The 12,658-nt window shown below is 41.7% G+C and overlaps 1 protein-coding gene across 1 annotated transcript in view; it reads right to left on the bottom strand.

Moving 5' to 3' along the window:
• Positions 1-1,880: 1,880 nt before the first annotated feature.
• PAX5 (paired box 5) overlaps positions 1,881-12,658 on the bottom strand; it is a 265,588-nt gene continuing 254,810 nt past the window's right edge. The window contains exon 10 of the mRNA XM_066613994.1: positions 1,881-1,957. Within this exon, the coding sequence (XP_066470091.1) occupies positions 1,881-1,957 (77 nt within the window). The remainder of the gene's footprint in view (positions 1,958-12,658) is intronic.

Below are 12,658 nucleotides of genomic sequence, written 5' to 3' on the forward strand. Positions count from 1 at the left end.
GACTGGGGCAGGGGGTTCCAGTAAGAAATGGTGGGTTAGGCATACCTCTGTTGTTGAAATTTTCTCTTCCAAATTGCACCCTCTCCCTGCTGTTCAGCAGAAAACCAGTTTTGCCCTAAAATATTTTAGTTTTAGTATTTTAGTTTTGCACTAAAGTAAATTTTAAGAGGTGCTCAGCAGCCACTGTTTGTTTCCAAAAATAATGATTGTTTCTTTGTACGCACAAGAAGTAGCACAAAAGCATGCTATGCTGAGCAGCTATTAATGCAAAATAGCAAGAATAAAAATTGTACAGCAGTCATTTGTATGTAGGAGGCATATGAGGAGCGGGCATTTGAAACCTTCACTAACATTACTCAACTTTCATTCCATTGGCTTTTGTAAGAAAAGAAAAGAAAAGAAAAGAAAAGAAAAGAAAAGAAAAGAAAAGAAAAGAAAAAGTCATCTCCAGTCATTTTCCTAGTTTAAACAGACCGTTACCAGTCATGATATAATAGAAAAAAAATAATGGAGAAAATGGGCTGTACTTTAAGTTAAGAGAGTCTTGTGGTATCACAACTGATTGTTGCCCATTTTATCCTAGCATTTGTAAACTTCATTCTGTTGCAAGGGATGCACAAAATGTCACTTAAGACTATTAGTCCTCTTTTTAAATATGAAAATGAGAATTTCCATACTTAAAGCAAATTTATCTCTTGTGAAATTATGTCTGCTCTAGTTAGGGAAAATTTATTGTGGCCCATGTTGTCTTAAATATGTCTTCTCTTAGATCTGTAAGCATCCCAAACTGAATTACTTCTGAGATAGCTTGATTTTAGAAATCAGAATTATATAGTGTGGTTTTCATGGTGATCGTGCTACCACTGTTTGCAAAATAAGTTAGGGAAAATACCACCTTGAGAGATGTCTTAACTACTTGAGTTCCTACATGCAACCCATTCCACTATACATAAGGCTTCAATTGTTTGGAATTATTTCATTGATATTTAGTTGAACTAAAGCCAGAGAGCATGAACCAGTGCTAACCATGATTACAAATAAGCATAAATTAATATAAATTAATATGCAACAGTAGAAATGTCACTAACTGTCCATGTCTGTCTTTTTTTCTTGTTTGATGCCAACATATGAAGCACACATGCCCATATGACTGTCAGATTATGTATCTAAAAAGAAAAACAGTCCTAGAAATAGCCACAATGAATGTTAACCTGGTTCAGAGTTGGTTTAAAGCTTACTGAATTCTTAGAGTCAGTGCACCAGTTTCAAAACACATTTTCAAATGTGCTTTAAGCTCATCATTTGTTCCGTGTTGCTGTTATCTGCTGAACCACTCCATAGTAACACAAAGAAGCAAGTTATTTACATTGGTGCTTTGTTGTGTGAGCAGACCAATTTTTCTTTAACGCCCCCTCCCTAATATAAACCCCGACCCAGATGATCCATGTTGAGTCACAAATCCTGTTACAATGCACACTACAGAGACAGATCCCACTGAGGACTGCTCAACATTAGATCTGTTCCTGTGTCATGGCAGGGAGAACCAGAGGCAACTAGCTCGTCCAGAAGCAAGGAGACTATGCATAACACAGAACTACTGCATCTTGCAAACCTCAGGGAATGTCAGCAAAACTGATTCTTTGTTTGCTTTGCTTTTACGGGAGACTCAGTTAAGATCACTCAAGTTTCATTGATTTAAAACAGTCAGTAATAAGCAGTTCACCTTGCTGAACGAATAACATTCCAGTCATGACTTGGGTTCGTGCAGGGTATTGTCTCTTGTCCTTCCTTGTAGTCTGATTTCTGCAGTTGCATTCTAGGCAATTCCAGTGTTGTCAGCCGGCATGATATGTTTAATAAGTGCTTCTTAGTTCCTTATGTCAGTGACGATCATAGGCAGCAGCTGCTGCTGGGGGTGCTGCTCCTCGAGCTGCAGCACTGTAGTAGTAGGGAGAGCCTAGAAGAGAAGAGACACACTGTGTGAATCACAAACATTCAAAGGTATTACTGTTTGCACAGAATTTATAGATAGCATCATAGATTAGTTGGACTGATGACCTCAGCAGTGTCTGGCTGAACCCCCTGCAATGAGACTGGCTTTAGCATATCTATCAGGTTAGAGCCTGATGCTGTGGTCCGCGCTGCACCTCCATAGTGCAGACCACAGTCGCAAACGTGCCGTAAGGCACGTTTGCAGGGCTTACCGCTGGAGCTCCAGCTCAGCTCAGCTCTGGCCGGCACTGAGCCAGCACACGGCGAGTGCCTGGGTTCCGCAGCTCGACAGTCTCCGTGTCCGCCAGGCTGCGGAACAGGAATTGGAGGCGTGGTTGGGGGTGTGGGGGAGGCATTCCAGGGAGGGGGGAGGCGTGGCCAGGGGCATGGGGGAGGTGGATCCGCGGAGCTCTGCAGGATCCAAGGCGCTCAGGCAGGGCTGCTCGCCCTACACAAGCGCCTTCACTTTAGCGGCGACCAAACAGTCACTGCTAAAGTGAGTAGCCCCATTGCGGGGCTGCTTCCCTTACTTGGGGGAAGGGGACGAACGTCTCCTTCTCCCAAGGAGCCCCCGCGGTAGTGCAGGAGGCTCTGAATCCGGCAGGAGCCCTCTGTGGAGCTGCCAGGTCTCACAGCTCTGGGCAGCTCAGGATTGGGCTGCCCATCCATTGTATTCAGATAAAATGTGCCACAAGGTGCACTGTGCCCCCCCCCCAAAAGCATACAGAAATATGTTTACTGTGATTAACACAGAGTGCTGAAATTGTGTGTCAATCATCCATCCATCCCTAGACCAGCTTGAGTACCCACAAAGAATTACCAACATAAAATGTGAATTTAGATCGCTGATTAAAATCAAGCGTCCCATTTGTGGTTCAAAGAGTTTCTAAACAAAAGTGCATAACAATTGCTTGATACAATCATTAAAGCATGTTAAATGACACCTACTTAGCACTAGGGCAGAGGTTGTCAATTAGGGTATTTTAATACAAAATACAAAAAAGTACGTATTTTAATACTTTTTAAAAAGATACGGTCCTTATTTAACAGACACCTTTCTCTTTCTTCATGAGTTATCACTCCCCATCAAGATACAAAAACTAGCACACAAACTGTATTTTTAATAATCAAAACTTTGAAAAAATTTCAAAAATTATCCCTCTCTCCATACAATTTCAAGGACACTGAGCAAGACCAATAACTGTAGCTAATGTGATTTTTCAGAAGAAAAGGCTAGTAAGTAGCAACTTGGCAAAACTATATTATTTTTTAAATCAGGGGGAAGTAAATGTTCATGCACTTTGGCTGGCAGTTAGAGTCATAATCATTCATAATTTGATAGCTGAGCAAATTTTAGAAAACAGAAGGCATCAAATAGGAGAAAGACGCCTAAGGGTGCAATCCTAAAGTGCACTTGGGCCTGTGCAAGTCCCTAGTGCTGGCCCGGGACTGTTGCAAACATGCTGTAAGGCACATTTGTGCCAAACTGGGAGTTGGGGAGGCTGGCACAAGGATACATGCTGGCTTCCTTTTGCCTACATAAGCCCTGGGCCCAATAAGTTTATGCTACCCTTTCCAGGCCGGCATGGGGGCCTGGGGAGGTGTGAAAGAGGTGGGGAGAAGGCATTTTGGGATGGGGGAGAGCAGGCGGTTGGCGGTCCTGTGGGCAGGAAGTGGGGGCAGGGCCACAATCTGGCACTTTTGCCAGATCCTAGCCCTGTTCCCTGGCAGCCCACAGCAGCTCCAGGCTGCTCCGATTTGTGCCACCTCTTCAAGTGGCACAGATCCAAGTAGACCTATTGGGGCCACTGCAGTGCGACATGGGGTAAGGTGAATTATTCCCCTTGCCTCGGGCCAAGCCACAGCCAGCCCAAAACTTGCACCGGATACAGCGCAGGCCCGCTGGCAGTGCAAGTTAGGATTGCACTGCCTGTGGTAAAGTGTCTCCAGGAGTCAGGATTGTATCCCCAAAATCTGTGATGCCTTGCCATTATCTGGTTCTCAGTACTTCATTCATAAAAGCATGGGCCATGATCTGCTCTGCCAAATTTATAATTTGCCTGTCAAACATTTGCCAGTCAAAAAAGGCAAATATTTCCCACACTTTGTTGTTTCCATAGAAAAGCAATCTTCAGCATAGTGTCCCTGATAAAGTTCTAGCACAACAATTAGTGATTAAATTCATAGAAATACTTAGCATTTCTATAACTTTTTAGAGCAGGGGTTCCCAAAATTTGCAGCACCGCGACCCACCTTGTCCTCTACAGCAGGATGTGACACTCCTTGTGGTGCTGCAGGCCTTTTCCAGTCCAGCAACCCTCTCTACAGGCCTCTGCAGGCCTCAGAATGTGCTTAGAAGCTTTTTCAAGCCATTCCCAAAGTGGCACCAAAAAATCAGAAGTGACTTACAGTGGCTTCTAAGAGCTATTATGAGGCCTGGCCTTAGTATGTACTGGGGCTTCTGGAATGGCTCCTATTTGGAGCCAAATCGGTGCAAGCGCAGACAGGAGGGATCATATTGTGACCCACTGTGCTTGGGCTTGCAACCCACACTTTGGGAAGTGCTGCTTTAGAGTATTTAATAATCAACTATATGTTAGGTCAGCAGCACTATTATCTCCATATTGCAGGTGGGCTGAGAGAGGATGGCTTGCTGAGGGCTACATACTCAATTCATGGTACAAGTGAAATTAGTGCTAGTTCCTGAGCTCTTGGATTGCTCCTTGGCCCAAAGTTCCCACTATTAACAACCTGTTCACAAAATCTGCCTGATCTCACTGGTGCCTTTCAACCACTATTGGGATATGTGTTAGGTGCAGATCCAGGTGGCTGAAGATAAATGACCAACTGGAGGGGCACAACTAGTGAAACATGCATGCTTATAAATATAAGCTCTGAATCCTGCAAGCTGTTTTGAACACTGTGTTGGAACATCAGAAATATAAAATGCTTAAACTTCCGCCCAAACTGACTTTTACCCAAAGTCAGTTGGTTTAACTGAATTTTATGAAGTAGCATTTGTCCCCAGATGTTGTTTTTACCATATCTTTAGAACGTGTGCAGAGACTGACAAAGTAATGAAACTTTATTAACCTGAACGTATAAGGAGACTCAGAAAGGTTCTTGCTTGATGAAAGAAAGCCATACGTAGAACGGTTACAGAGCACTAATTTTTATGCTTCTCCAATAATGTAGCAAACAGTAAGAAAGGACAAAGAAGCAGATAAATCTATGTAATAGTAAAACAGTCTTGTGAGTATCCATTTTCCTTGTAGATGATAAGTCAGAATTATCTCCACGTGATTAGATAATTTGTACACTGGAAGAAAGCTCTGCTGCTGTTGTAATTCCATATTTTCTTTCAGACTCTTGTCATAGGAAATATTCAGACATGCCATCCCCTATAAGCATTCTAAAATGGTAAGAGCCTGGAAGGGCTGTATTTAAAACTTATTCTCATCTACCAATTGCCTCCAAAAAGCAGACAATCAACATGAAAGCCAAATTGTGCACAATTTATTAATGCCGTTCCAGTACAAATGAAAGATGCCAAAAGAATACATGAGATGATAAGCAACATATTCCACATGATTTTAAGAATTAACCAAATTCCCTTAAAAGCTCATTTCAAAACAAAATGTATATTTCCTCTCCATGCAGGAGAAGCAACGCAATTGCTAACCAGTAAAACCTTCTGTGTGAGAGAGGACTCTACTGACAGTTTTAAAGGAGGTGAAACAGGGAGAAATCAATACTGTAGTGACAGACATCATGGAGAAGTCACAAAGTTCAAGACATGTGTAAGGAACCAATATTTCAAGCAGATGAGCATGTGGAAGGAGAGCAGAGGCATCATTGCACAGACCTGATCAAAAAGACTTTCTATATAAAACTTTAGGGAAGCAATTGGGCCATATTTCAAAACAGGGTAGACCTTTCATCAGATGCCTTGCTTGCCACAGAAGGAGGAGAGAGTAACTACGTTTCAAGCATTCCTTGAGAATATTTGTAATAAACAGATCTGCATTTGTTGGGAACATTCCCTGGTTTTTCTAGATGAACTGCAACCTCAAAAACCAATGCAGCAAATACAGTTTCTGCACCAGAAGAGTAGCCACATCAATCTGTGGTGGGTAAAAACAATAGTCTGACAGCAGTCTCAGGTCTAACTGAAGCATAATTTGCCTTGAACTTCTCTGAGCCAGGAACTCGGATCACAAGATGCTTGGTCCTTTTGTCTTCACAAAGTGGACTTTTACCCACAAAGCCTTTTGCAACATTTTTAGACTGCAATCTAAATACATGCGGGAGTAAGTCTCATTGAACACAGGAGGACTTAATTTCTGAGTGAATATGCATAGCATTGTGTTCTTAGTCTTTAAGGTAAGGCAGGATTCAGAGCTGCTTCAGGTTTGGGGACCCTTGGCAAGGTGACCTCTAGTGGGATCTTCCTACCTGAGTGGGCCCTCACCCTACTATGGCATCACATGCTGGTTTTTCCCCATTCATTCCTGATGAATCTGCCGGCAGCATCAACAGGGGTCAGTAGCCAGCAGCCAGTGGCTGCTGCCTGCCATATTCTTTAATCCAGCAGTGCCCCATATAGCTTCAATGGCTCCCTAAGATTGGAATATACCATGTCCAATACTATGGTAGGGGGAGGTGGGTCCACTCAACCAGTGGTTACCTGTTGCTATCTGAATTGAATCCATCCCAGAGGCTACAGCAAGAGGAAGACAACCGTCTCGCACCACCCCAGCATGGCATTTTTCCAGCAGTTGTTGCAGGTTTCTCTTTTGTATTCTTTATAGATTGTGAGTCCTTTGGGGAGGTCAGAAACCATTTATTGATACATTTTCCATGCAAACTGCTTTGTGAGTCATTTTGTTGTTGTTGTTGAAAAGCAATATGTACATATTTGTATTAATAACGAATGTGTGTGGTTTCCGGTGGGTCCAGACAGATTCTCATTCTAAAAAGTGGGTCCCAGTACTAAATGTGTGAGAACCACTGCTGTACACTAATCCTAATCCTATCTTCTGTCACCAGTGCCAATGCAGCCACACCATAGAGATGCATGTTGCATGCTATGGTGCAGAGGCTATTAGGAGGTGTCCTTGAGGTATGGGACTACTGCCAACCTAGCAGTTCGAAAGCATGTGCAAATGCGAGTAGATAAATAGATACCACCTTGGTGGGAAGGCAACAGTGTTCCGTGTGATTAGGCGTTTAGTCATGCTGGCCACATGACCACGGAAACGGTCTATGGACAATGCCGGCTCTTCTGCTTAGAAATGGAGATGAGCACTGCCCCTGGAGTCAGAAACGACTAGGCTTAACGCTGGGGGGAACCTGAGGTAAGGGAACTTTTATTCTCTTACCTCTGAGTCCAATGATGGCCAATGATGAGTCCAATGATGAGTCCAATGATGGCCTAAGGAGAACTTTTATTCTCTTACCTCTGAGTCTAATGATGGCCTATGAGTCTCCTCAGACCTATGCCAGCTCTATAGCTCTATAGCTGTTGTAAATCCAAGAAGATTAAGGACACAATCCTAAACAGGTCTACTCAGAAGTAAGTCCTATTGTGTTCAATAGGACTTACTCCCAGGAAAGTGAGGTTAGGATTGCAGCCTAAAACAAGTGTCTCCCTTTTTGAAAGTAAGACAAAATGATGACTTGTATGTGTGAAAGAGCCACCGGCAGATTAATCACCTCAGAGAGCTCTTTCATATAATAATAATAATATTATTATTATTATTATTATTATTATTATTATTGGGCAGGAGGTCTGGTCTAGAGGGTAGAGCCTCCGTCTGCCTGAAGATAACATCCACAAGGTCGCCAGTTCGAGGCCACCGGCACCGTGCGACCTTGAAGCAGCTGACAAGCTGAAGCCGAGCTATTTCCATCTGCTCTGAGCGTGGGAGGATGGAGGCCAGAATGTGAAGCCAGATCGGAATGAAACACCTGAATGTAGTGGTTCTTGAAAGAAAGAACCTTCTTTCAAATTGTAAAAATCCCTATTTAATAAGGGATTTAAATAAAGCCTGCCTATGTAAACCGCCTTGAATAAAGTCTTGAATAAAGACCAAGAAAGGCGGTATATAAATACCTGTTGTTGTTGTTGTTGTTGTTGCTGTTGTTATATTATCCATTGTTAACTCACAGTCTTTTCCAATGCAGGTAGTTAACACAATGGGCTGGAAGACCTCAAACACTGAGCAATGTCAGATATCACATGCACATGAAACGTATGTCTCTCAGAAGAGTACGACTATTTCCTTTCTCACTTGTCAACTTTGATATGGGTGCCTGCATGACTCTGCTTCCACACTAAAAAGTACTTGTGGCAATAACATTTTGCTACACTAGTTGCTCTTGAATCAGAACCAAAATCTTTCATCAACCAACATTAGAGAAAAGTGAAATGATAAAAGACTTGGCAGTACTGACGATATTAAATCTGGATTTGGTAAAAACAAACCCACGAACAAAGGAACTCTTTAACGGACTGCTGTTTTTTCTTCTTTTCCAAATGTGACCTTCTGTTCCATTTCATTCAATTTCATGTTTTTAAGGAAATCTTCCTATTAAACCCCACTCTCTCTTTAGCTCCCTGGCAGCATTTTATATATCTTCTTACTCTGACTTTTTTTTTCTTAATTCACATTTCTGTGGTGAAATCAAAAAGGCCTGTATTTAAAGTGAAAAATGAAAACATCACATTGCAAAACATTCACTCTTTCCCCCTGTCATTACACTCTCCTCTGGAATAAACTTGTCCATTCTTCTGTCATTTTTTCCTTTCTAATTCATATTATCATCAATTTATTTCTTGACACAGCCATTTCTGCCTCATACTTGTTCTCTAATCCTTTTATAGAAGCCCATAGAAGTACTGATTCTAATCCTAATTGACTGGTTCCAAACCCTTTCACCTCATATGAAGCCATGCCAATATTGTCAATCTTATGACCCTGTCCTCTGTAACAACAGCTCAGGTGTATCCAAAAGGGAGCCCTGTCAGGCTCACTTACATTTCACAATGCACACAAATCACATCAGTTCAGAAGAAGGAACAGTGCATCAAACAAGATCCACCATGATCAATGTCAAGTCGAAAGTAATGAGTGAAAATGGTAAAGAAGTTATTACAACAAACCAGCATGAAATTGAATCATTTTTCTTCATTAGATGGTGTTGCTATTATCCACTTTTAGCATGTTTGTATTAAGTAGACTTTAAACACGCAAGCTTGCTAGGCTTCAGTGACTGAAAACTCGGGGGGGGGGGAGTGTATTCATACACACTATAGTAGCCATTAAGATTTCAAGACTTCTGCACCAGACAGTTTTCTCAAAGATTCCTAAACTTATAGTTGTTCCATTGGTTCCCCGGTTACAACAACTGGACGTTAGAAAAACCACCAAACTATAAGCCGGAGTTACATACAGATCTAATTATTATTTTTACAGTGCCAACACTGTGCCTGATGCTGTTCAAACACAGCAGTTAAATTTTGTCATTGCCTGAAACAGATTATAATCTAGATTACACAAAGAACAGGGCAGAAAGTAGAAGCAAAATGCAGAAACCAAAGTTTAAATGTATCAATAGTTTCAATAAAAGTGCTTTGTAACTTAAAGCTAAATTCAGATTTCGATGTTTAAAACAGCAGATGTGACTGCTTGAAGCAAAGTTTGTAGCAAAAACTCCCTTTCAGTCCAGCGACAATGCAATTTGGGTTGCAATCCTATACACAGTTACCTCAAAGTAAGTCTCATTGAATTCGGTGAGGTTTATTTCTGAATAGACATGCGTAGGACTGCACTGCAAGTCTCTTATTGGGATTTAAACTGTATGAGGCTTTGCTGGTTATGATGACACATGGCAGGTGCCAGTCAAGTCATTTAAAGAGCCACAGGAAGGCGCTCATATACCACAGTGATGGGTTACAGTTAGTCCCTGCATAATATCAAAAGGACTATTATGCTGAGATTACTGACATCAGTAACATGATTTATGTCATCTTTAGAGGTTCCTATCATTGATGTGCTTATCAGATGAGAATCTAAGTAGTGAAATAAGCAAATTGATATCAAAAGTCTTATTAGCACACTTTAGTTTTGTTCATACCTCTTGGTTATTATAGTTCTCAAGCATGACATTCTGAACCAGCCAGGGAGTAAACTGTGCTATTGGCATCTATCACACCAGTTAGAAAAGTTGCTGTCATCCACACAGATGCATCAAAGCATCACTGGCTATGGAATAAAGACTCCTATGGGTGGGAGAACATGTGAACTATGGCAGAAATCAACAGTATAATGAATTAGTGAGAAAGCGACGTCCATAAGAAAAGACGTATAAAACTGGGAGCAAGGTAAAATATTTGCTCAAAAAGATGCCTTTATTATTGAAGTATTTTAAAACAAATATTCCACAATAAAAACAATATTATTTGGTTCTGTTACTGGTTTTATTGTAATTTGAGTGGACTTATATTTTTTTCTTCCTGTTTTACTTAAAATCTAGGATTTCTTAGAATTTGTTCATCCTCTGGCAGCAGAAAAATGCAGTGGAACTGAAAATTATCCACCCAGTGCAAAGAGAACTCTTGGGAATTACTGCTGGAACAGGAAAGCATTAGGGGAAGAACTGAGATTCCTTCAGAAATTGAACCATATTTATTTATCTGCCTCATTTGTTGTTCCTGTTCTTCCAACAAGGTCATTGTGAAGTAGGTTAGGCTAAGAGATAGTGACTTGCCCAAGACCATTCCAAGAATGAGCTTCACGGCCATTAGACCTCTATGATCCAAGTCCAACCTCCTAATCCATGACACCACTATATTAAAATAATGGCACTGATTTTAAATGATTTTGGCTGCAATCCTAACCACACTTTCCTGAGAGTAAGCCCCATTTGAGTCCTATTTGTCCTATTTGAGTCCTATTTGTCCTGTTGTCCTATTGATTCCTATTAAGTCCTATCTGAACAAAATAGGACTTACTTCTTAGACCTGGTTAGGATTGTGCCCTTTGTTGAGAAGCAAAAACATTTTAATTTAAGGAATGCTATGCCAGACAAAGAGGTGAACCGTGACCAAACTCCCAATAACAGTCTTACAACGCAATACAGTGCACTGATGTTCTTGAAAATACACATTTATGATGGGACACTCTGATGGTTGTGCAACGATTCATCCTGTGGCATTGTACTGGCTGCACTAAACACCAAAGACAATGTAACAGTACAACTGTGTCTTGTTTCCTATAAGAGCCCTATAAACATGTTTAGAAACCCACAGGTGACTGTAGCAGGTAGGGTTGACAGTGGTTACAACCAGTAACTCTCATTGCTGCTGCCTGTCTGCCCACTTGTTCACTCTCTAGCAACACTGAATCTTTCTTGCAGTAGCAGGATGTAGCAAGCAGTAGCAGTAGCAAGAATGTCCCTGTATTTTGCTGCAATGTCCTTTTTCCTTGCAGTTGTTAGGAGAAAAAAGGCACCGCTACAGGGTACAAGTGAAAGAGAGATGGTAGACAGAGGCACTTTGAGATGGTAAGGAGATTTTCCATGGGTGGCTGTAGTCACTATCAGAACTTTATGAAATGGGTTGGTGTGAGTCAGAAATAATAAAGGCTACCAAAGTTTCTCCTAGGCATGTGCAAAAGAAAGAAAAATCATTTTCACTTTTATTTCAGGTGTTTTGTTCACCGTTTGATAGTTACTGTTCACTCATTTTCATTTTACATTTGTTTCAGAAGAGATTTGCCTTGTCTTCAGATGTTTAATTCCATAATGTAGAATAAAATGAATGTAAACAAATGAGTGCCTATCTGTTTTCATTACCTTTCAACATCATGTTCGTTTTCAAAGCAAACCGAAAGAGATACATGTGTTTTCATTCCCATTCATTCTGAAAACAAATGCACATGCCTAGTTTGTATTTACAGTACATGGCTGCAATCCAATGCACACTTGCATGGGAGTAAGTCCCACTGAACTTAATCAGACTTACTGCTGACTAAACATGCATAGGACTGTGCTGTTAGTGTATGAACGTCCTCTATTTGACAAGCTGGTTTGGAAATTTCCCCTGAAAATTCTTCTCTGGTTCACTTTATCATCTGAACCATTGTGCTTCTCTCCTTGCATTCCTGGTGCATTGAATGCTACAATAGTAACAACCCAGGCATCAAGGATGAGTATTGTAGCCGGGGGGGGGGGGGGCACAGTACTGCAGATGCTGCAATGCACTGTGTAAACGGCCCCTCCCACTCACCATCTGGCAGTAATGGCAATGCGCAGGCACTTGCCAAACCAGTGGTGTTTGATAGGTGCAAACCATCTTGACTGTTGATTTGAACAGAAAGGTAAAGTATAAATTTTAATATAGCTTAATAATCGTAAAATATCAAATTGACTAGTAAATCAACCCATTGGATCAGTGGTTTTCAAACTCTCATGGAGAGTTTGAGCCACTGTGCTTGCGGGGGCAGGGGGAGGCAGCTGGGGCTTGGAAGGCAGTGGCGCAATCCCCAGGATCGCGCCGCTCAGGGGGCTGCAGGGGCTTGGGTGCACTTACCCAAGCCTCCTGCAGCCTCCCAGGGGTGCGGGAAGCCCGGTGCGATATTCAGCAGGGCTCCCCGCAGCAGTG

The sequence above is a fragment of the Tiliqua scincoides genome, chromosome 2 (genome assembly GCF_035046505.1).
Source record: "Tiliqua scincoides isolate rTilSci1 chromosome 2, rTilSci1.hap2, whole genome shotgun sequence".
Lineage (NCBI taxonomy): Eukaryota > Metazoa > Chordata > Lepidosauria > Squamata > Scincidae > Tiliqua > Tiliqua scincoides.